Source organism: Oncorhynchus clarkii, chromosome 4 (assembly GCF_045791955.1).
Source record: "Oncorhynchus clarkii lewisi isolate Uvic-CL-2024 chromosome 4, UVic_Ocla_1.0, whole genome shotgun sequence".
NCBI classification, from domain to species: Eukaryota; Metazoa; Chordata; class Actinopteri; order Salmoniformes; family Salmonidae; genus Oncorhynchus; species Oncorhynchus clarkii.
The window spans coordinates 7,770,611-7,795,574 of record NC_092150.1 but is presented as its reverse complement, the minus strand read 5'-3'; the positions used below and the strand labels follow the sequence as shown (position 1 = coordinate 7,795,574).

General features: G+C 43.2%; 1 protein-coding gene and 1 pseudogene across 1 annotated transcript; both read right to left on the bottom strand.

The window, feature by feature from the left end:
- Positions 1–3,292: 3,292 nt before the first annotated feature.
- On the bottom strand, positions 3,293–6,818 carry LOC139407483 (UDP-glucuronosyltransferase 2A2-like; annotated as a pseudogene).
- A 3,319-nt stretch (positions 6,819–10,137) lies between these two features.
- Positions 10,138–21,850, bottom strand: LOC139407482 (neuronal acetylcholine receptor subunit beta-4-like; the record flags this gene model as incomplete). The annotated part of the gene is made up of 9 exons (XM_071151279.1): positions 10,138–10,329; positions 11,739–11,904; positions 12,105–12,423; positions 12,851–13,043; positions 13,288–13,449; positions 20,889–21,069; positions 21,241–21,350; positions 21,464–21,508; positions 21,686–21,850. Coding segments are annotated over 9 exons (1,533 nt in total), but the record flags the coding sequence as incomplete, so codon positions are not given.
- Positions 21,851–24,964: the final 3,114 nt, after the last annotated feature.

The window sequence follows — 24,964 nt, the reverse complement described above, 5'->3', positions numbered from 1 at the left end:
TGAAATGTCTTGGGTCAATAACTATTCAACCCCGTTGTTATTTTTATTTATTTATTTAACCTTTATTTAACTTGGCAAGTCAGTTAAGAACAAATTCTTGTTTACAATGACGGCCTACCAAAAGGCAAAAGGCCTCCTGCGGGGACGGGGGCTGGGATTAAAAATTAAAAATAACATAAATATAGGACAAAACACACATCACGACAACAGAGACAACACAACACTACATAAAGAGAGACCTAAGACATAGCAAGGCAGCAACACATGACAACACAGCATGGTAGCAACACAACATGACAACAACATGGTAGCAATACAACATGGTAGCAGCACAACATGACAACAACATGGCAGCAACACAACATGGTAGCAGCACAAAACATGGTACAAACATTCTTGGGTAAGCCTAAATAAGTTCAGGAGTAAACATTTGCTTAACAAGTCACAAAATAAGTTGCATGGACTCACTCTGTATGCAATAATAGTGTTTAACATGATTTTTGAATAACTACTTCATATCTGTACCCAGCACATACAGATAATTGTAAGGTCCTTCAGTCGATCAGTGAATTTCAAACACAGATTCAACCATAAAAACCAGGGAGGTTTTCCAGTGCCTCACAAAGAATGGCACCTATTGGTAGATGGGTAAACAATGAATATCACTTTGAGCATGATGGAATTACTAATTACACTTTGGATGAGGTATCAATACACCCGGTCACTACAAAGATACAGGTGCCCTTCCTAACTCAGTTGCCGGAGACAAAGGAAACTGCTCAGGGATTTCACCATGAGGCCAATGGTGACTTTGAAATGGTTACAGAGTTTAACGATAGGAGAAAACTGAGGATGGATCAACAACATTTTATTTACTCCACAATACTAACCTAATTGACAGAGTGAAAAGAAGGAAGTCTGTACAGAATAAAAATATTCCATAACATGCATCCTGTTTGCAATAAGGCACTAAAGTAAAACTGCAAAGAATGTGGCAAAGCAATTTACTTTTTGTCCTGAATACAAAAGTGTTATGTTTGGGGCAAATCTAAACACATTATTGAGTACCACTCTCCATATTTTTAAGCATAGTGGTGGCTGCATCGTGATGGGTATGTTTGTAATTGTTAAGGACTGGGGAGTTTTTCAGGATAAAAAATGTATGGAATGAAGCTAAGCACAGGCAAAACCCTAGAGGAAAACCTGGTCCAGTCTGCTTTCCACATGACACTGGGAGATTAAATAACCTTTTCAGCACAACACAAGGCCAAATATACACTGGAGTTGTTTACCAAGAAGACAGTGAATTTTCCTGAGTGCTGAGTTACAGTTACAGACCTAAAAATGGTTGTCTAGCTATGATCAAAAACTAATTTGACAGAGCTTGAAGAATTTTGAAAAAAAATGATGGGCAAATATTGTACAATCCAGGTGTGGAAAGCTCTTAGAGACTTACCCAGAAATACAGTGCCTTGCGAAAGTATTCGGCCCCCTTGAACTTTGCGACCTTTTGCCACATTTCAGGCTTCAAACATAAAGATATAAAACTGTATTTTTTTGTGAAGAATCAACAACAAGTGGGACACAATCATGAAGTGGAACGACATTTATTGTATATTTCAAACTTTTTTAACAAATCAAAAACTGAAAAATTGGGCGTGCAAAATTATTCAGCCCCTTTACTTTCAGTGCAACAAACTCTCTCCAGAAGTTCAGTGAGGATCTCTGAATGATCCAATGTTGACCTAAATGACTAATGATGATAAATACAATCCACCTGTGTGTAATCAAGTCTCCGTATAAATGTACCTGCACTGTGATAGTCTCAGAGGTCCGTTAAAAGCGCAGAGAGCATCATGAAGAACAAGGAACACACCAGGCAGGTCCGAGATACTGTTGTGAATAAGTTTAAAGCCGGATTTGGATACAAAAAGATTTCCCAAGCTTTAAACATCCCAAGGAGCACTGTGCAAGCGATAATATTGAAATGGAAGGAGTATCAGACCACTACAAATCTCCCAAGACCTGGCCGTCCCTCTAAACTTTCAGCTCATACAAGGAGAAGACTGATCAGAGATGCAGCCAAGATGCCCATGATCACTCTGGATGAACTGCAGAGATCTACAGCTGAGGTGGGAGACTCTGTCCATAGGACAACAATCAGTCGTATATTGCACAAATCTGGCCTTTATGGAAGAGTGGCAAGAAGAAAGCCATTTCTTAAAGATATCCATAAAAAGTGTCGTTTAAAGTTTGCCACAAGCCACCTGGGAGACACACCAAACATGTGGAAGAAGGTGCTCTGGTCAGATGAAACCAAAATTGAACTTTTTGGCAACAATACAAAACGTCATGTTTGGCGTAAAAGCAACACAGCTGAACACACCATCCCCACTGTCAAACATGGTGGTGGCAGCGTCATGGTTTGGGCCTGCTTTTCTTCAGCAGGGACAGGGAAGATGGTTAAAATTGATGGGAAGATGGATGGAGCCAAATACAGGACCATTCTGGAAGAAAACCTGATGGAGTCTGCAAAAGACCTGAGACTGGGACGGAGATTTGTCTTCCAACAAGACAATGATCCAAAATATAAAGCAAAATCTACAATGGAATGGTTCAAAAATAAACATATCCAGGTGTTAGAATGGCCAAGTCAAAGTCCAGACCTGAATCCAATCGAGAATCTGTGGAAAGAACTGAAAACTGCTGTTCACAAATGCTCTCCATCCAACCTCACTGAGCTCGAGCTGTTTTGCAAGGAGGAATGGGAAAAAATGTCAGTCTCTCGATGTGCAAAACTGATAGAGACATACCCCAAGCGACTTACAGCTGTAATCGCAGCAAAAGGTGGCGCTACAAAGTATTAACTTAAGGGGGCTGAATAATTTTGCACGCCCAATTTTTCAGTTTTTGATTTGTTAAAAAAGTTTGAAATATCCAATAAATGTCGTTCCACTTCATGATTGTGTCCCACTTGTTGTTGATTCTTCACAAAAAAATACAGTTTTATATCTTTATAGAAGCCTGAAATGTGGCAAAAGGTCGCAAAGTTCAAGGGGGCCGAATACTTTCGCAAGGCACTATACTCAGAGCTGTAATGGCTGCCAAAGGTGATTCTAACATGTTTTTACTTAGTGGGTTGAATACTTATCTGATCAAGATATATATTTACAAATGTTGTTAGAATGTTTTTGTGTAAAAATAATTACAATTAAATCCATTTTGATCCCACTTTGTAGCACAACAAAATGTGGGAAAAGTCAGGGGGGGGGGTGAATACTTTCTGTGTGCCCTAAGTCTCGAGAATGTAAGCTATGACGTTGGTGACATTCCGGGGTAATTTCATCTTGTCTGTCAACTCTGTGGGTGTGAATGTGATGTAGGACAGAGGTGACGGGGCGATGACCAAATGAGCTTCACCGTGGATGGTCCATCTGACACTGTATACCAGAGGAAGATCGTCCCTCCACCAATCCCAGGATCCGTAAAACTTCCATCCTGGTGAGAATGGATCAACTTGCTGTCTTCAAGGACCCGAGCAATCATTTCAGCCATGTTCTTGTGAAATCCGAAAAAGGACACTTCAAGTGTCCTTGAGTGAAGCATGATTTTCGGATGTTTACTTCACCAAAGATGTTTTAATGGAAGGCACCAGTGTTAAAGGATGGTGATGTAGGTGTAGTGGGGGGAATTCTGCTTTATGTATTTCACTGGTCATTCTCAAAGCCAGCACTTACTTTGGCCACCTTTCATTCCAGTTCTCTGCTGCCTATGACGTGAATGAATTGCAAAAATCACGGAAGCTGGAGACTTATATCTCCCTCTCTAACTTTAATAAGCATCAGCTGTCAGAGCAGCTTACAGATCATTGTACAATACCTGTACACAGCCCATCTGTAAATGGCACACCCAACTACCTCATCCCCATATTGTTGTTTATTTTTTTGCTCTTTTGCATCCCAGTATCTTTACTTGCACATCATCATCTGCATTTCCATCACTCCAGTGTTAATGCTAAATTGTAATTATTTTGCCAATATGACCTATTTATTGCCTTACCTCCCCAACCTTACTATATTTAAATATCTTGTCAGTTTAATTGATGACGGCCTCTCTTTTAAATTGCATTTTCAACAACTTACAAAAAAATTGAAGCTGAAATTGGGATTTTATTTTAGGAATAAGGCCTGTTTTTCTTTTGAAGCCAGAAGGAGGCTAGTAGTATCATCTACATTTATGCCTTTACTAGACTATGTGGACAAAAGCCTGAGCGGAGGGGACGCTGGACTCGGCGAACTGAGATGAGAACAACGGAGGCTGGTACCCGAGGCTACTCTGAAAAGGAGATAGCCCGGTCGCAGACGAAGGAAGCGAGTTGTGGGCGTATTCTGCCCAGGGGAGCTGTTCTGACCAAGACGCAGGGTTGCGAAAAGAAAGACTGCGTAAGATGCGACCAATAGTCTGATTGGCCCGTTCTGCTTGACCGTTAGACTGGGGGTGAAAGCCGGAAGAGAGACTGACGGAAGCCCCAATCAAACGGCAAAACTCCCTCCAAAATTGAGACGTGAATTGCGGACCTCTGTCCGAAACGACGTCTGACGGAAGGCCATGAATTCTGAAAACATTCTCGATGATGATTTGTGCCGTCTCTTTAGCAGAAGGAAGCTTAGCAAGGGGAATGAAATGAGCCGCCTTAGAGAACCTATCGACAACCGTAAGAATAACAGTCTTCCCCGCTGACGAAGGCAGTCCGGTGACAAAATCTAAGGCGATGTGAGACCACGGTCGAGAGGGAATAGGAAGCGGCCTGAGACGGCCGGCAGGAGGAGAGTTACCGGACTTAGTCTGCGCGCAGACCGAACAAGCAGCCACGAAACGACGCGTGTCATGCTCCCGGGTGGGCCACCAGAAACGCTGGCGAATGGAAGCAAGCGTACCCCGAACGCCAGGGTGGCCGGCTAACTTGGCAGAGTGAGCCCACTGAAGAACGGCCAGACGAGTAGGAACGGGAACGAAAAGAAGGTTCCTAGGACAAGCGCGCGGCGACGGAGTTTGAGTGAGTGCTTGCTTTACCTGCCTCTCAATTCCCCAGACAGTCAACCCGACAACACGCCCCTCAGGGAGAATCCCCTCGGGGTCAGTGGAGGCTACTGAAGAACTGAAGAGACGAGACAAAGCATCAGGCTTGGTGTTCTTAGAGCCCGGACGATAAGAAATCACGAACTCGAAACGAGCGAAAAACAGCGCCCAACGCGCCTGACGCGCATTAAGTCGTTTGGCAGAACGGATGTACTCAAGGTTCCTATGGTCAGTCCAAACGACAAAAGGAACGGTCGCCCCCTCCAACCACTGTCGCCATTCGCCTAGGGCTAACCGGATGGCGAGCAGTTCGCGGTTACCCACATCATAGTTACGTTCCGACGGCGACAGGCGATGAGAAAAATACGCGCATGGGTGGACCTTGTCGTCAGAGAGGGAGCGCTGAGAAAGGATGGCTCCCACTCCCACCTCTGACGCGTCAACCTCGACAACGAACTGTCTAGAGACGTCAGGTGTAACAAGGATAGGAGCGGATGTAAAACGATTCTTGAGGAGATCAAAAGCTCCCTGGGCGGAAACGGACCACTTAAAGCACGTCTTGACAGAAGTAAGGGCTGTGAGAGGAGCTGCCACCTGACCGAAATTACGGATGAAACGACGATAGAAGTTCGCGAAGCCGAGAAAGCGCTGCAGCTCGACGCGTGACTTAGGGACGGGCCAATCAATGACAGCTTGGACCTTAGATATTTTATATGTGAATGCTTCCGCTCAGTGTTTGAGATCAACTGACACTCTTTACCATGGCACTTTGAGATTTATTTTAGACTGCAAATCCCTTACGCACCACTGCACTTTGTATACCAGGGTTGGCTGGCCTTCTCTAGTCACTCGTAGGCTCAGTCACTGGTTTACTTTTATTTAAAAAGCCATTTTGGGTTTACTACCTTTTTATATGTGCATTTTTATTGTTCAGAAATGTGGTGGGTCGTCTCTTCGTTCGCTGGACTTTATCCTGCTAACTGTTCCAAATGTCCCAACTGAATTTGGTAAAAGGGCTTTTATGTACTCTGCGCCATCGTCCTAGAACACCTTACAAACTACTTTTAAACTGGAAGAACTTGTCCCGATTGGTGTTTTAAAATCACTGATGAAGGATTTTGAGGCTGATTGCCTGACCTGTCAATGTTTTTAATTTGCTGTTTTATACTCTTGTGAATTCAATGGTTTTTACTAGATTACTTGTAGTTTTCATGTTGTCTGTCTGTAATTTTTTTGTAATGACTTGGTGCTGCCTATCTTGGCTAGGGCGCTCTTGAAAAAGAGATTTTAACCTCAATGAGCCCTTCCTGGTTAAATAAAGGTTAAATAAAAAAATTTAAAAAACATTTGCACACACTGTACATAGCTTTTTCTATTGTGTTATTGGCTGTATGTTTTGTTTATTCCATGTGTAACTCTGTGTTGTTTTTGTCGCACTGCTTTGCTTTATCTTGGCCAGGTCACAGTTGTAAATGAGAACTTGTTCTCAACTGGCTTACCTGGTTAAATAAAGGTGAAATATATATATATATTTTTTAAATGTACCAGTGGTTTGACACTTGCACCACTGTGATGTCATGGCCTTTGGAATGAAGCTCTTCCATGATGACTCTCATGTTGACCCAGTGGCTTCCGTCCAATGGGTACACCAGGATTTTACCCCTATAGACACTATTGGACAGAGTGACGAGCAGTACAGCCAATGAGATCAGGGTTGGTTGATATATCCACTCACCCATGGTGAATCGTTCACTGGAAACCTTAATAAAATACAAGGAAGTAGATGTCAATCAATCCCATTACTTAACTAGCTATCGGCTATAGTTTTGATCACATTCTATAACATCAGACATGTATAGGAATCAAATAATAAAAATCTCGATTTGGTCCTTTTTATACATTTGTTTTTGATCTGTCAGGTCAACATTCAACTAATAGGTAACCTAATCTATGCTAACATATACTGTCATCCTGGTCCTATCCTAGATCACAATTTCATACTGGCTCATGCTTGGCGGGGTCGTGTTTTGGAGGAAGCATGGCTATCGACCTTTACCTCTCCCGAGTTAGTACGGGAGTTGCAGCGATGTTACAAGACTGTAACTACCAACTGGATATCACAAAAAAATATATTTAAAAAAATATATTATACTGGGTCATATTCACATAGACTCATAGTTGCGCAAGATCATATGATACATCTGGGTCAGACCTGGGTTCAAATACAATTTGATATAATTTCAAGTACTTTAGCTGTGAATAAGCTTTCATAGAGCTTTGCTGTGGGGATGAAACCGGTAGAAAAAAGTTCAAATCCGGCATTCCAAGCAGACTTAAGCAAACGCACAAAAGTATTTGAACGATTTCAAATAGTATCTGAACCCAGGTCTTATCTGGGGGAGGGTTTATGGTTATGCAACCAGACATTATTCCATAGTATATTCTGACTGCTGAAAATCACATTAGGAAGCACAGAATGGGTTGCGGATAGGAGGAGCAGCTGGTCTGGTGGTCCCAGATCTGTTGTTACTGTTATGAAATGTTATGAAAACACACACGCACGCACGCACGCACGCACACCCGCACACGCACACGCACACACACACACACACACACAAACCCAGGATACTCTTGCACACTCCATCCCCAGGTGGCAGCAAACGAGTCTTGGTGCTAAGCCAAGACTTGATAAGCACATTTGGTGCAGCCAATGACACTGATCAGTCAGAGTGTCAGCTTGGAGAGCTTGAGGCTGCTGGTTGGTTTGGTGGACGTGAGGCTGTTGGTTGGTTTGGTGGACGTGAGGCTGTTGGTTGGTTTGGTGGACATGAGGCTGTTGGTTGGTTTGGTGGATGTGAGGCTGCTGATTGGTTTGGTGGACGTGGGGCTGTTGGTTGGTTTGGTGGACGTGAGGCTGCTGATTGGTTTGGTGGATGTGAGGCTGATGGTTGGTTTGGTGGACGTGAGACTGCTGATTGGTTTGGTGGACGTGAGGCTGCTGATTGGTTTGGTGGACGTGAGGCTGCTGGTTGGTTTGGTGGACGTGAGGCTGCTGATTGGTTTTGGTGGACGTGAGGCTGCTGGTTGGTTTGGTGGACGTGAGGTTGCTGGTTGGTTTGATGGACGTGAGGTTGCTGGTTGGTTTGGTGGACGTGAGGCTGCTGGTTGGTTTGGTGGACGTGAGGCTGTTGGTTGGTTTGGGGGACGTGAGGCTGTTGGTTGGTTTGGTGGACGTGAGGCTGTTGGTTGGTTTGGGGGACGTGAGGCTGTCGGTTGGTTTTGGTGGACGTGAGGTTGCTGGTTGGTTTGGTGGACGTGAGGCTGCTGATTGGTTTTGGTGGACGTGAGGTTGCTGGTTGGTTTGGTGGACGTGAGGCTGCTGGTTGGTTTGGTAGACGTGAGGTTGCTGGTTGGTTTGGTGGACGTGAGGCTAGACGTGACCCCTAGACAAAGCGAGTGCAACAATATCAGCAGGCTAGTCGTTGGTTTCGTAACAGTGCCGTCTTGTCAAGTCTGTTAGTTTGGTTTGACAATCACCATCGGCGTTGTCATGGCAACACCAACCGCTCTGGAACCAAGCTATGTATCAACTCCTACTGCTCATACATCCTAAGAAATTGTTTGATAAATCACACAGGACACACAGGCCTGAAATCCATCACCTTTTTTTTTGTGCTAACATTCTACTCCTTGTACTCTTGTGTCATTGTTTGGCATGACAAGGAGTGGAATGTTAGCACAAACAGACTGGATTTCTCCAGGCTACGCAGACCACTCATGTCATAAAATGAATTGGGACTGTATGAGTATGAGATGAATATGTAGACCTTCACATTAGGTTATGTTTCATTAGATAGACCTCGAAAAGTGCGATGAATAAAGCCCCCCCCCCCTCCCCCACGCCACTCTTTCATAAACACAGGCAGCACATTAGTTAAATTTGACCTGCGATGATGTAATATTGTCACCACAAGGCAAATGAGCACAGAGGATTAAAACTTGAGATTAAAACTTGAGAGATCACAACACGCCTCATAATAAGAACCTGCGAACGTTCAAACCAATCATCCATTCAGCGTGTTGTTGAGTAGCCTACTTTACGACATCACTTTAAATTCATAACATTGGCAGAGGGTGGCAGCACACTTCATATATTTTCTCAGTTTGTGACATTCAGTTTAGGGGACATGCATGCTGTTACCATGTTGTTCATTTCTAGTTTAAGGGACATGCATGCTGTTACCATGTTGTTCATTTCTAGTTTAAGGGACATGCATGATGTTACCATGTTGTTCATTTCTAGTTTAAGGGACATGCATGATGTTACCATGTTGTTCATTTCTAGTTTAGGGGACATGCATGATGTTACCATGTTGTTCATTTCTAGTTTAGGGGACATGCATAATGTTACCATGTTGTTCATTTCTAGTTTAAGGGACATGCATGATGTTACCATGTTGTTAATTTCTAGTTTAGGGGACATGCATGATGTTACCATGTTGTTCATTTCTAGTTTAGGGGACATGCATGATGTTACCATGTTGTTCATTTCTAGTTTAGGGGACATGCATGATGTTACCATGTTGTTCATTTCTAGTTTAAGGGACATGCATGATGTTACCATGTTGTTCATTTCTAGTTTAAGGGACATGCATGATGTTACCATGTTGTTCATTTCTACTTTAGGGGACATGCATGATGTTACCATTCTAGTTTAGGGGACATGCATAATGTTAACCATGTTGTTAATTAAAGTCTATCCATCATCACAAAACATCTCTTTACCGAACACAGTCAATTCAAAGCATCTTCCTCAGCCGACAGCAGTCAGACACTGCTCTGTCTAACATAAACACCTTTTCCTTGAGCTACTGACTCCCCCCGTATAACGACGGCAGGAATCCCGGATCATTTGTTTCATCATTAATGTAATAAATTGTTGCTAAGAATAGTAGCGGCATTAGCCAGTTGACAGTAAAGTCCTTCAGATCATTTCATGTGGTGGGGTTCCGTTTTTAAAGCTAAACATTTTGTTTTACATGGATTATATACATATTTTTAAACAACGGAATCCTTCAAGATGACGTCCCTTGATGAGGTGGGGCTGCTGAGATTCCGGATGGGAATGGTCTGATGCTGGAAGAAAGGTTGGAGGAAGATCCCAAGAGTACCGGCTATACAGCCTACTGCAAAGATCCACAGGAACAGACGATCCAATACCATCGCCACGTACTTCCAGTCCTCAATCACCTGGAGAGCACAGGGTCAGAAAAGGAGAGAGAGAACGGTCTAGAGAAGAGACTCAAATGTCTGGGGGAGTAAAGCAGCATGATCACCCATACATCCATCCATCCACACACCCACATCCATTCACACATCCACCCACCCACCCACATCCACCCACATCCATCCATCCACCCACCCACCCACATCCATTCACACATCCACTCACCCACCCACATCCACCCACATCCATCCATCCACACACCCACATCCATTCACACATCCATCCACCCACCCACATCCACCCACATCCATCCATCCACCCACCCACCCACATCCATTCACACATCCACTCACCCACCCACCCACATCCATCCACCCACATCCATCCATCCACCCATCCACCCACATCCATCCACCCACATCCATCCATCCACCCACCCACCCACATCCATCCACCCACATCCATTCACACATCCACTCACACACCCACATCCATCCACCCACCCACCCACATCCATCCACATTCATCCACCCACCCACCCACATCCATTCACACATCCACTCACCCACCCACATCCATCCACCCACTTACACATCCACTTACACACCCACATCCATCCACCCACTTACACATCCACTCACACACCCATCCATCCACCCACCCACCCACCCACCCACCCACCCACCCACCCACCCACCCACTCACTCATTCACACATCCATCCATTCATTCACACATCCATCCATTCATTGCAGAACAAGTGAAAAAAGAGAGAGGATGATCAACTGTACAAAATGCTGCAGAAGAAAGTTTAATATCAGAGCTGTAGCTCCGCCCACAGGTATTTTGTATTTATTAGGGATCCCCATTAGGCGTTGCCAAGGCAGCAGCTACTCTTTGCTGGGGTTTATTATGGATCCCCATTAGGCGTTGCCAAGGTAGCAGCTACTATTCCTGGGGTTTATTATGGATCCCCATTAGTTCCTGCCAAGGCAGCAGATACTCTTTCCTGGGGTTTATTATGGATCCCCATTAGTTCCTGCCAAGGCAGCAGCTACTCTTTCCTGGGGTTTATTATGGATCCCCATTAGGCGTTGCCAAGGCATCAGCTACTCTTTCCTGGAGTTTATTATGGATCCCCATTAGGCGTTGCCAAGGCAGCAGCTACTCTTTCCTGGGGTCCAAAAACATTACGACACATACACACATAAAAACAAAAGACTGAAGAGCTTTGAAGTTCAATCTCCAGCTGGACAGAAGAAAAATGGTCCTTCCAGACAGATTTCAGTTTTTATATTGGACAGAAAAGTAGCTTTTCCAACCTACCATCTTATTGTGTTCTGATTTTCTGCATTTCTGATGTGATAGATACGATAAACCAATTTTTGCAGCAAACAAAAACAAACATTTCAAATAAGACCAGATTGACTCACAGTCTTGTTGTCGTCGTCTCTAATCATGTAGTCAGCGACGTATCGCACCCCGTCCACAGCTTCCTGTAGGTCAGGACTGTGACTGAAGTCAGAGCTGGAGCTGCCACACCACGGGCGACCAGACAGTTTCTCCGTGGGCAGAAACCCCTCTTGTGTCCTCACACTCCTGAATTAATTAATTAATTTCAATGAATAAATGATACATTTTCTTTACATGTCAAGGGAACCATCTGTTACAGGTTGTTTTTTTTTTACAGTAAATTCATAATCTGTTGATTACATCTTCTGGTGATCACCTGACCACAATAAAACGAAAGAAAAATAAATAATAATAATAATGGTGCATGATAGAAATAGTATAATTACCTTTTTCTGAGGTAGTAGGACCCAGGAGATAGGAGGAATGGCGAAGAGGAAGGAGAGGAGGCCACGCCAGGGTCCATCCCTGGGCTAGCCTCCTTGGTCTTCTGGAGCGACTGCTGCCTCCTCTGACGGAGCCGCTGTCTGGCCGAGTTGTTCTGGGGGTGCCTCATGCACAGCAGGGCAGGCAGCCAGTCCAGGAACAAAATTTTAACCCAGTGGGGCATGGTGTGTGTGCTGGGGGAACGGTGATGGACGTTCAGAACACACACACTGGTGACGATGGAGAAGGTTACGAGAACCATGGTGAACATCAGGTATTTACCTAGCAGATCAGAGAAAAGAGTGTGAAGAAGCATCTCATTTAAAAATGTCATTATCCAATGTTGTTTTTCCTAATAAAAATGTTGAACTTGACCTTTCTTTTAATTTACACTGTACATTCAACAGTCAAATAATATTTTCTCAGATAAGTTGGATAAAAAAATAATAATTAAGTACTATTGTTGCAGCCCTACTTAACACTAAGCTTATGCATGAGCCATCACATAATGGTGATGGAGAAGGTCACCAGCACCATGGTGAATATCAGGACCTGTGTGCACAAAGCAGAAGTGCTGATCCAGGATCAGGTCCCCACTGGCAATATAATCTTATTCATTATGATCTAAAAAAGGTCAAACTGATTCCAGATCAGCACTCCTACTAAATCCTTAACCCTTTGTTAATACTGGCCCTGGCACAGAGCTTACCAATCAGGGGCACGTCCAGCGAGGTTGGCGGTACGATCTTAGATATCAGCAACAGGAACACAGTGAGGGCCAACAGTACAGAGACACACAGACTGATCTTCTCTCCACAGTCACTGGGCAGGTAGAAGACCAACACAGCCAGAGAGGTGATGAGGACACAGGGGATAATCAGATTTATGGTGTAGAACAACGGCTTCCTGGAAATAAATTGAATTGAGCAGAATTTAATTGAATCTTATCTGAGGTACAAATAATACCTCAACAAGCTGTGTAGCCTATGATTCCAGATGACAGCACATGAAAGCATTAATAAAAACAAGTGTTTCCAAAGTGGCCCTCGATTGTAAAAAATAATAACATCTTATGATAAGGACTAGAAAAAGTAACAAAACTAATATATTGTAAACAGTCGAAGAATAAGATTTAAAAAATGGCACTATATATTCATTCCTTTTGATCAGGAAGTCGTAGGTCACATCCACGTAGATGGGCTCTGAGCTGGAGAAAGTACGTCTCCCGGGTAAAGCCAAGATGTCCCACTCTCCACTGGGCGTGAAGTCATCCATACTGGCCACACCTGTCCTGAGGACCAGATCCACCTGATTTGATTGGATTTAGATTTGACAATTAAAATACATCGTCTGAAACAATACACGCACGTAACAGGTTACATGATCTAAGGCATTTGACGACAGTTCCTACTTCGCAGTAGGGTCGTCTGAAAAAACAAAGAAAATTGGCAAAAATGCCTTCTTGAACATGTGAACATTTATATGCCTTAATTATAAACTTGTTGGATCTGCAAATATGAATAAATAAACTGATGAGACTAGTTCAGCCAAAGAGAAGCATTGAGCTATACAGTGAGAAGTAAAGGATCCTTCCTGTTTAGTCGTGATTGGCTGAGATAATAGAATGGTTGGACATGCCAAGATAGTCCTGATTGGTCTGTCATGTCACAGGCTTCAGTCTATAACACAATGGGAGCTTCGCTGGTCAGTACATAGATAATCTTTGCTACCGCAGACTTGAGGTAAAGTTATAGCTTTGGACAACTGCAAAGTGTTGCTACAGCTCTCAAAAACATTGCTGCCCTGGATTTAGCTGGGATAAGTAGGGAGACTCTGGAGGACAATGCCATGCTGAATCTCATGTGTTTACATGTTGGCGCTGTACAAGATGGCGCCAACAGATACATTCGCTCTGTTTCTAGCTCCAAGCCAGCTTTCCAGTAGTTAGCTTTTTTGTGTGTGTTATTTCTTACAGTGAACATTTCTAGTATTATTTCATACAACCGAAAAGAACACTTCTTGCGACTAGCAATCCCGGATCCAGGAGCGTAATCATAGCCTCAAACGAAATAGCGTAACACAGCGGACATAAATACCCCTAGAAACTTTTCCTATTCATGAAAATCGCAAATGAAATATATTAAAACACAAGCTTAGCCTTTTGTTAATCACAATGTCATCTCCGATTTTCAAAATATGTGTTACAGCCAATGCTAGACAAGCATTTGTGTAAGTTTATCATGGCATAATGCTATGCTAGGCTCTGCTGGCAGCAGGCAACATTTTCACGAAAATAAGAAAATAAACCAAATTAAATCATTTACCTTTGAAGAACTTCGGATGTTTTCACTCAGGAGACTCCCAGTTAGATAGCAAATGTTCCTTTTTTCCAAAAATATTATTTTTGTAGGCGAAATAGCTCCTGTTTGTTCATCATGCTTGGCTGAGAAATCGACCGGAAAATGCTACCACTACAACGCCAAACTTTTTTCCAAATTAGCTCCATAATATCGACAGAAACACGGCAAACGTTGTTTAGGATCAATCCTCAAGGTGTTTCTAACATATATATTCAATAATATATCCGTCGAGGCAATTGGTTTCTCATAAGAAGCGATTGGAAAAATGGCTACCTCAGTATTTTACGCAAGATTTTCTGCGGGAGACACCATGTGACCACTTGCTAAATATGGTCCCTTACGGCTATTCTTCAACGGAAATGCGCAAAAAGACGTCACAATGCTGTAGACACCTTGGGGAATACGTAGAAAACGTAAGCTCATTCGTAGCTCATTCACAGCCATATAAGGAGTCATTGGCATGAGGCGGTTTTAAAAAATGCGGCACTTCCTGGTTGGATTTTTATCTGGGTTTCGCCTGCAACATCAGTTCTGTTGCACTCACAGACAATATCTTTGCAGTTTTGGAAACGTCAGAGTGTTTTCTATCCAAAGCTGTCAATTATATGCATAGTCGAGCATCTTTTCGTGACAAAATATCTTGTTTCAAACGGGAACGTTTTTCATCCAAAAATGTAAATATCGCCCCCTAACACCAAGTTAAGACATGAGATCGGCAGGATCTAATTCACCAGAAATTCGACCTTCCTGACCTGGATCCTTTGTTTGTGCTTCCCGAGGCAGCTCTATTCATCCCGGGGGCTCCACTAAAACGTTGACACCGGAGGAGAAGTTTGGTTCTATTCAAGTGCAGGTGGCGAGCAAGCCATCCAATATATTACTCGCTAACGTTCCATCCCTGGGCAATAAAGTAGACGAGCTCAGGGCGAATGGTATGAACTTTGAACTCTTATTCACTACAGAAGTGATACCTCCTAGCCGTTGAGTTAGCAACAGCAGCTGGAAACGTGGGCTAGGAAAGAACAGACAGAGTATCCTGTCTATCACACAACAACGTTACTACAACATATCCAATTTACCACCAGAGACATTCTTCAAAGGACAAAGGACTCTGTTGGGCAACACGACATTCCATCTACCACCAACCTACCGAAGCGCAGCTCAGAGTGTATATTTATTGCATTTTCCTTTTCCAAATGGGCGGTAATTTAGAATGCATAAGATTCTATATTTACGATAGAGTAGCTGCCTACGGCCCGATAGAGACATCGCTTCTCCCCTTGTTCTTCAGTCTTCCCGCTCTTTCACTCACACCCAGCCCCCTTTCCTTTGTGTAACAAAGTCATATCTGTTCCGCCCGCTAGGGACGTTTTCCTTTATGACATAATTTGTAATCAAGGTATGATTCATTCTGTGTATATGTAATTCTGTGTGATTAGTTAGGTATTTAGTAAATAAATAATGAAACCCAATTTTATATTGCTGATTCAACTTGTTAGCCAGGGTTTGTGAAGATAACCAAGAATTTACAACTTTCAGATGAGACTGAAATAAGGTGACGATTAATATTGACTGCTATTGATGTCAAATATTACTAGGTCTTTAAGAGTTTATTCAGAAGATAACAGCTCTATAAATATTATTTCCTGGTGCCCTGACTTTCTAGTTAATTACATTTACATGATTAGATCAATCGGGTAATATTAATTACAGAGAAAGGATTTTATAGAACAGCATGTCATATCACTTAATCCGACATAGCCAAAGACACGACACCCCGTGCCGAGGAAAACACTGAGCTGCCGACTTGGGCCCCCGTCGCTCACGAAGACTGTGTACTCCCGATCTCCGTGGCAAGACTGTGGCCCAGATGGCATCCCAAGCCGCGTCCTCAGAGCTTGTGCAGACCAGGACTGGAGAATTTAAGGAGGCATTCAATCGCTCCCTATCCCAGTCTGTTGTCCCCACTTGCTTCAAGATGTCCACCATTGTTCCTGAACCCAAGAAAGCGAAAGTAAGTGAACTAAATGACTATTGCCCCGTAGAACTCACTTCTGTCATCATGAAGTGCTTTGAGAGGCAAGTTAAGGACCATATCACCTCCACCTTACCCAACACCCTAGACCCACTACAATTTGCATACCGCCCCAACAGATCCACGGACGAAGCAGTTGCCACTGCAGTGCACACTGCCCTATCCCACCTGGATAAGAGCAATATGTTTGTAAGAATGCTGTTCATTGCCTACAGCTCAGCCTTCAACACCATAGTGCCCTAGTTCATAGTTCATAACTAATCTCAGGGCCCTGGGTCTGAACCCCTCCCTGTGCACTGGGACCTCTACTTCCTGACAGGCCAACCCCAGGTGGTGAAGGTAGACAACAACACTTGCGCCATGCTGATCCTCAACAAGGTGGGGCCCCCAAAGGGATGTGTGCTCCAGCCCCCTTCTGTACTCCCTGTTCATCCATGACCGCGTGGCTATGCACGTTTCCAACCCAATCATCAAGTTTGGCATAGCCTTGTTTTGTTAATTTAGCAGACAAAGTTGCTCGTGCGAAGTGATGCACATCTCGTGCTTGGAACAGTTATTGTCAAAGAGGGATCATTTTAAAGCGGGGCCTCAATTTGTAGAGTTTAAAGAATTTCTTTAGGGTTACAACCCCCCCCCCCCCCCCCCTTCTCTATGATATACAGATGTTCAGTTGAGTTTATTCTGCCTGTCCTTTGTCATTTTCAAAATGGACGAACAATTCCACATTGAACACTGCATGGTGATGAACTACGGCCACAACATCTGTTTAAAGTGTAGGCATATGGCCACAACATCTGTTTAAAGTGTAGGCATACGGCCACAACATCTGTTTAAAGTGTAGGCATATGCTTCATGATTCTGACGAAAATATGCTCTTTGTCTTTATCAAACTGGGACGGCAGGGTAGCCTAGTGGTTAGAGTGTGTTGGACTGGTAACCAGCAGGTAGCCTTGTGGTTAGAGTGTGTTGGACTAGTAACCAGCAGGTAGCCTAGTGGTTAGAGTGTGTTGGACTGGTAACCAGCAGGGTAGCCTAGTGGTTAGAGTGTGTTGGACTGGTAACCGAAAGGTTGCAAAATCAAATCACCGAGCTGAAAAAGGTTTTAAAAAATCTGTCGTTCTGTCCCTGAACAAGGCTGTTCCTAGGCTGTCACTGAAAATAAGAATTTGTTCTTAACTGACTTGCCTAGTTAAAAAAAAAAAAAATGTTTTGGCATATTTTCAGTGAGGAACATGTCTATGTTATAGCCTAGGCTAATCAATTAAATGGCACTAGCAATTTGAAAAGTAGCTTAAGCGGAAGATAGACGGGACACAATTATTACAAAACTGCAGCTCGTTGTTGGAACACACGTTTTCCTACTTCAATCAACCAGTCCATTTGGAATCTGTAATAAAACTGTCGTCATTTGGAGAGGAATGTAGCTTGTGCATCCCATCAGTTTGAATATGTTTTTATAGGCATTTATTTCTGTAGGGATAAGTGGAGCTTGTGTAGGCACTCAGCAGGCATGTGTGGAGGGAGCAGTCGGAACGCAATTGAGTGAATGAGACACAGAGGGCAAAGGGAATTTAGGGTGAAGAATGGGGTGCTGCTTCTGGCTTAGGTCTTCATGTGACACTGGGTGCTGTAGATGTCCTGAAGGGCAGGTAGTGTGTCCCCGGTGATGCGTTGGGCAGACCGCACCACCATCTGGAGAGCCCTGCGTTTGCGGGCGGTGCAGTTGCTGTACCAGGCGGTGATACAGCCTGATAGAAGGCTCTCGATGGTGCATCTGCAGAAGTTTGTGAGGGTTTTAAGGGCCAAGTCGAATTTCTTCAGGCTCTTGATGTTGCACCTTCTTCACCACGGTGTCGTGTGGAGGTACCATTTCAGGTCCTCAGTGATGTGCATGCAGAGGAACTTGAAGCTTTTGACCCTCTCCACTGTGGCCTCGTTGATGTGGATTGGGTCATGCTCTTTCTCCTGTAGTCCAAGATCAGCTAGTTAGTTTTGTTGACATTGAGGGAGAAGTTATTTCATGGCGCCACTCAGCCGGGGCTTGCATCTCCTCCATGTAGACTATCTCAACGTTGTTGATAATCAGGTCTACCACTAGGGTTACTCTGAGTACTCGAACGGACGTCAAAGTTCGATCTTTAACCAGAGATCACATTTTTTTCCCAAATACTGTACAACTATTTGGAGGAATGTGCATTGTGGCTGTCTGAACGGGAAAGTGAAATTTTGTATTGAAGACAACGTTCATTTATTTTTTACATGTGCATTTGTGGGGCACACAAAAAATACTAAGCCAGCCGAGTCACAGCCTGTTCACCCTGCTACCATTTAGCAGGCGGAAACAGTACAGCATAGTATTTTTTGTGTGCCCCACAAATGCACATGTAAAAAAACAAATGAACGTTGCCTTCAATACAAAATTTCACTTTCCCGTTCAGACAGCCACAATGCACATTCCTCCAAATAGTCTTACAGTATTTGGGGAAAAAATGTGATCTCTGGTTAAAGATTGAACTTTGACGTCCGTTCAAGTGCTCCGTTACTCATGCATGTAGTGAACACAATATAGTAGCCATAGCTAGGAAAACCAAAGTTACAAAGGCCGGGCCTAATATAGTATATAAGAGGTCATACAATAAGTTTTGTAGTGATTCCCATGTTGTTGATGTAAACAATATTTGTTGGTCTGTACATTTGCTTAATTTCTTCTTCTTGGGATTTTTGTGTGTATTAGTATTTTGTACTGTTAGACATTCACTGCTGGAGCTAGAAACACATGCTGCACCTGCTTTAAAACCTCTTTGGGCTGAGATCCCGCTAACGGGATCGATATGACAACAGCCAGTGAAGGTGCAGGGCGCCAAATTCAAAACAACAGCAATCTCATAATTAAAATTCCTCCAACATACAAGTATTTCACACCATTTTAAAGATACACTTCTTGTTAATCCCACCACAGTGTCCGATTTCAAATAGGCTTTACGGTGAAAGCACCACAAACGATTATGTTAGGTCAGAGCCAAGTCACAGAAAAACACAGCCATTTTTCCAGCCAAAGAGAGGAGTCACAAAAATCAGAAATAGAGAGAGAATTAATATACCCTTCATTTTTTTTTCACTTTACGGAAAAAGCCCACCATGCAAAAATCTGAGTACGGAGCTCAGAGACCAAAACAACCCAAACAGATATCCGCCATGTTGGAGTCAACAGAAGTCAGAAATAGCATTATAAATATTCCCTTACCTTTGATGATCTTCATCAGAATGCACTCCCAGGAATCGCAGTTCCACAATAAATGTTTGATTTGTTCCATAAAGTTCATCTTTATGTCCAAATACCTCCTTTTGTTAGCGCGTTCAGTTCACCAATCCAAATTCATGATGCACGAGCAGGTGAAAAGTCAAAAAGTTCCGTTACAGTCCGTAGAAACATGTCAAACGAAGTATAGAATCAATCTTTAGGATGTTTTTAACATAAATGTTCAATAATGTTCCAACCGGAGAATTCCTTTGTCTGTAGAAAAGCAATGGGCCGTGAGCTAACTTTCACGTGAACGAGCGTCATGAGCTCATGGCACTCTGCCAGACACCTGGCTCAAACAGCCCTTATGAGCCCCCACTTCATAGTAGAAGCATCAAACAAGGTTCTAAAGACAGTTGACATCTAGTGGAAGCCTTAGGAAGTGCAACATGACCAATATCCCACTGTATCTTCAATAGAGAATGAGTTGAAAAACGACAAACCTCCGATTTCCCACTTCCTGGTTGGATGTTTTTCTCAGGTTTTTGCCTGCCATATGAGTTCTGTTATACTCACAGACATCATTCAAACAGTTTTAGAAACTTCAGAGTGTTTCTATCCAAATGTACTAATAATATGCATATCTTAGCTTCTGGGACTGAGTAGCAGGCAGTTTACTCTGGGCACCTTTTTCATCCAAGCTACTCAATACTGCCCCAAGCCATATTAACATCTGCTAATCTGTGTACGCAACAAATAAACTATGATTTTTACTTAACACTTATTTTCTTAAAAATGCATTGATGTAAGTAAGCATTTCACTGTATTCGGCGCATGTGACAAATACAATTTGATTTGATGTGTGGGTGGGTGGGGTTAAGGTTTAAGAGGGCGTGAACGATGCTGAATGGGCGTAATCAAAGAAGAGCTCTCTAGGAAGGGTAAAATCTCAGCAAAATCTTTCAAAGGGCATTTTCTTCTACATGTGTATCACCTTTTAAATCAACATAACAAACCCAATATCCAGGCGTTGTAAGCGCTATGCTCTACCAACTGAGCTATAGAGGACCACATTATCAAGGATAAAGCACAATACATTTCCATGTATTACCTCAGTGTGGTCATAGGTCCACGAGCGGAACTTCAGGGTGCAGTTCTGTTGGTCGAATGGGAAGTGTTTGACCTCGATCTTGCAGGCACTCTTATAGATAGCTGGTGGGAGCCAGAAGATGGTGCCGTTGGACAGGACGATGGCGTTGGTGAAGACCGTCACCTCATAGATACCATCAGCACTACAGTTGGAGGGAGGACACGTCAGTGAGATTTTAGCGTTTAGCGATTTTAGCGATAACAGCGTTGAATATCTTTTGACTTTGTCTGTGAATTCCCAGCAGCACCGCACAATTGACTACACAATCATTTTTTTTAAAGCACATGCTTTTCCCGGAGGGTTTGATACTAACTTGTTGTACAGTACAATATCTGGGAGCCATATATGACGGGACGGAATGCGGAGCTTGTCAATCCCATCAAAGTCTGAGGGCTCCCATGACAACCTGTAATCCACCCAGTTCTACGGCGAGAAGGATGGTTATTAGTAGTAGCAAGAGGTAAAACACTCACCTTCACCATAATGTTGTGTTCAATAATGACACCACATTACATACTGATGATCGTTCTTCTCACCTGTGTTAGCCAGACATTGGTGATCATAATTTGTTCCCTGTCATGCTACAAAGGGAAGACATATTGTTAAATATGTATTAAACTTTTATGAATTCCATGACGTTTTGTAATTTCTATATAAACTCAAATGAAAATAAAAGAACTGAACGGTCACCCCACTGATACAATAGAATAACAAAACAAAACAGTAAAGTGCAATAGAATCCAATCCAATCAACCCACCACACTGATCAGTTGTGCCAGGGAGACCTGCAGTTTGATGGTAACTGGTTCAAACTGGTTACTGGCCGGTCGTATCAGCTTGTTGTAACGCTCTCTACTCAGTAGCCACTTCAGCAACCTCTCCTCAGACTCCGCACATAGACCACCTGGAAATAAAGACAGCAATAAGGAAGTGGAGTGTCAATTTACTTTCTGAATTGGAGTGTCAGTTTACTTTCTGAATTGGAGTGTCAGTTTACTTTCTGAATTGGAGTGTCAGTTTACTTTCTGAATTGGAGTGTCAGTTTACTTTCTGAATTGGAGTGTCAGTTTACTTTCTGAATTGACAGAATGTGTTGTAATGTACAATAGATGCCCTGTGTAAAGGTGAGGTGTGAAGATATAGGTCAAATATGTTTCATTGCATATACAAGTGGGTAACCTGTACGAGTCTGAGGTGTGACCTGGAAATCAGTTTTTTGTTGCATATCCCGACTCCCCCTGTGACACCCTCGGAGAGTGGGGTCAGAGCTAGCGATCAGCTATTATTGACAGCGACCCTGGAGAAATTAGTGTGAAATGCCTTGCCCAAGGGCAGATCAACAGATTATTTTTCACCTTGCCGACTCTGGGATTCGAACTTGCAACATTTAGGTTACTGGCCCAACACTCTAAACTACCTGCCGTTCTATATACTATATACAGTAGTATATTAGTTCTGACTTAAAATATGTGGACAACTACAAATACCAAGGTGTCTAGCTAGACTGTAAACTCTCCTTCCAGACTCATATTAAACATCTCCAATCCAAAATTAAATCTAGAATCGGCTTTCTATTTCGTAACAAAGCCTCCTTCACTCATGCCGCCAAACATACCCTCGTAAAACTGACTATTCTACCAATCCTCGACTTTGGCGATGTAATTTACAAAATAGCCCTTAACCCTTTACTCAGCAAACTGGATGCAGTCTATCACAGTGCCATCCGTTTTGTCACCAAAGCCACATATACTACCCACCACTGCGACTTGTATGCTCTAATCGGCTGGCCCTCACTACATATTCGTCGCCAGACCCACTGGCTCCAGGTCATCAATAAGTCTTTGCTAGGTAAAGCTCCGCCTTATCTCAGCTCACTGGTCACGATAACAACACCCACTTTTCTATTATTTTGCAAACACGGTATTTCTACTTGCACATCATCATCTGCACATCTATTACTTTAGTGTTAATTTGCTAAACTGTAATTACATCGCTACTACGGCCTATTTATTGCCTTACCTCCTCACTCCATTTGCACACACTGTATATAGACTTTCTCTATTGTGTTATTGACTGTACTCTTGTTTATTCCATGTGCAACTCTGTGTCGTTGTATGTGTCAAACTGCTTTGCTTTATCTTGGCCAGGTCGCAATTGTAAATGAGAACTTGTTCACAACTAGCCTACCTGGTTAAATAAAGGTGTTCTCAACTAGCCTACCTGGTTAAATAAAGGTGTTCTCAACTAGCCTACCTGGTTAAATAAAGGTGTTCTCAACTAGCCTACCTGGTTAAATAAAGGTGTTCTCAACTAGCCTACCTGGTTAAATAAAGGTGTTCTCAACTAGCCTACCTGGTTAAATAAAGGTGTTCTCAACTAGCCTACCTGGTTAAATAAAGGTGTTCTCAACTGGCCTACCTGGTTAAATAAAGGTGTTCACAACTAGCCTACCTGGTTAAATAAAGGTGTTCACAACTAGCCTACCTGGTTAAATAAAGGTGTTCACAACTAGCCTACCTGGTTAAATAAAGGTATTCTCAACTAGCCTACCTGGTTAAATAAAGGTGTTCACAACTAGCCTACCTGGTTAAATAAAGGTGTTCTCAACTAGCCTACCTGGTTAAATAAAGGTGTTCTCAACTAGCCTACCTGGTTAAATAAAGGTGTTCTCAACTAGCCTACCTGGTTAAATAAAGGTGTTCTCAACTAGCCTACCTGGTTAAATAAAGGTGTTCTCAACTAGCCTACCTGGTTAAATAAAGGTGTTCTCTTGGCCTCCCGGGTGGCGCAGTGGTTAAGGGCGCTGTACTGCAGCGCCAACTGTGCCATCAGAGTCCCTGGGTTCGCGCCCAGGCTCTGTCGTAACCGGCCGCGACCGGGAGGTCCGTGGGGCGACGCACAATTGGCCTAGCGTCGCCCGGGTTAGGGAGGGCTTGGTCGGTAGGGGTGTCCTTGTCTCATCGCGCACCAGCGACTCCTGTGGCTGGCTGGGCGCAGTGTACCAAGGTGGCCAGGTGCACAGTGTTTCCTCCGGCGCATTGGTGCGGCTGGCTTCCGGGTTGGATGTGCGCTGTGTTAAAGAAGCAGCGGCTTGGTTGGTTGTGTATCGGAGGACGCATGACTTTCAACCTTCGTCTCTCCCGAGCCCGTACGGGAGTTGTAGCGATGAGACAAGATAGTAGCTACTACAACAATTGGATACCACGAAATTGGGGAGAAAAAGGGGTAAAAAAAAAATAAAAAATAAATAAATAATAATAATAATAATAAAGGTGTTCTCAACTAGCCTACCTGGTTAAATAAAGGTGTTCTCAACTAGCCTACCTGGTTAAATAAAGGTGTTCTCAACTAGCCTACCTGGTTAAATAAAGGTGTTCTCAACTAGCCTACCTGGTTAAATAAAGGTGTTCTCAACTAGCCTACCTGGTTAAATAAATGTGAAATTAAATAAAAATACAAATAAAATAAAAAACGAGGAGGCAGAACGACCTTGTCAGATTGGGGATTTGAACTATTCCCTGCACCTGAAAAACATCCCCACAGCATGATGCTGCCACCACCATGCTTCACTGTAGGGATGGTGCCAGGTTTCCTCCAGACGTGATGCTTGGCATTCAGGACAAAGAGTTCAATCTTGGTTTCATCAGACTAGAGAATCTAAGTTCCTTTAGGTGCCTTTTGGCAAACTTCAAGCGGGCTGTCATGTGCCTTTTACTGAGGCACGGCTTCCGTCTGGCCACTCTACCATAAAGGCCTGATTGGTGGAATGCTGCAGATGGTTGTCCTTTGGGAATGTTCTTCCATCTCGACAGAGGAACTCTGTCAGAGTGACCATCTGGTTCTTGGTCACTTCTTCCATTTAAGAATAATGGAGGCCACTGTGTTCTTGGGGAACTTCAATGCCGCAGAAATGTTTTGGTAACCTTCCCGATCTGTACCTTGACACAATACTGTCTCGGAGCAAAAGGACTGAATTCTTATGTAAATAAGGTATTTCTGTATTTTATTTTGAATACATTTGCAAAAAATTCTAAAAA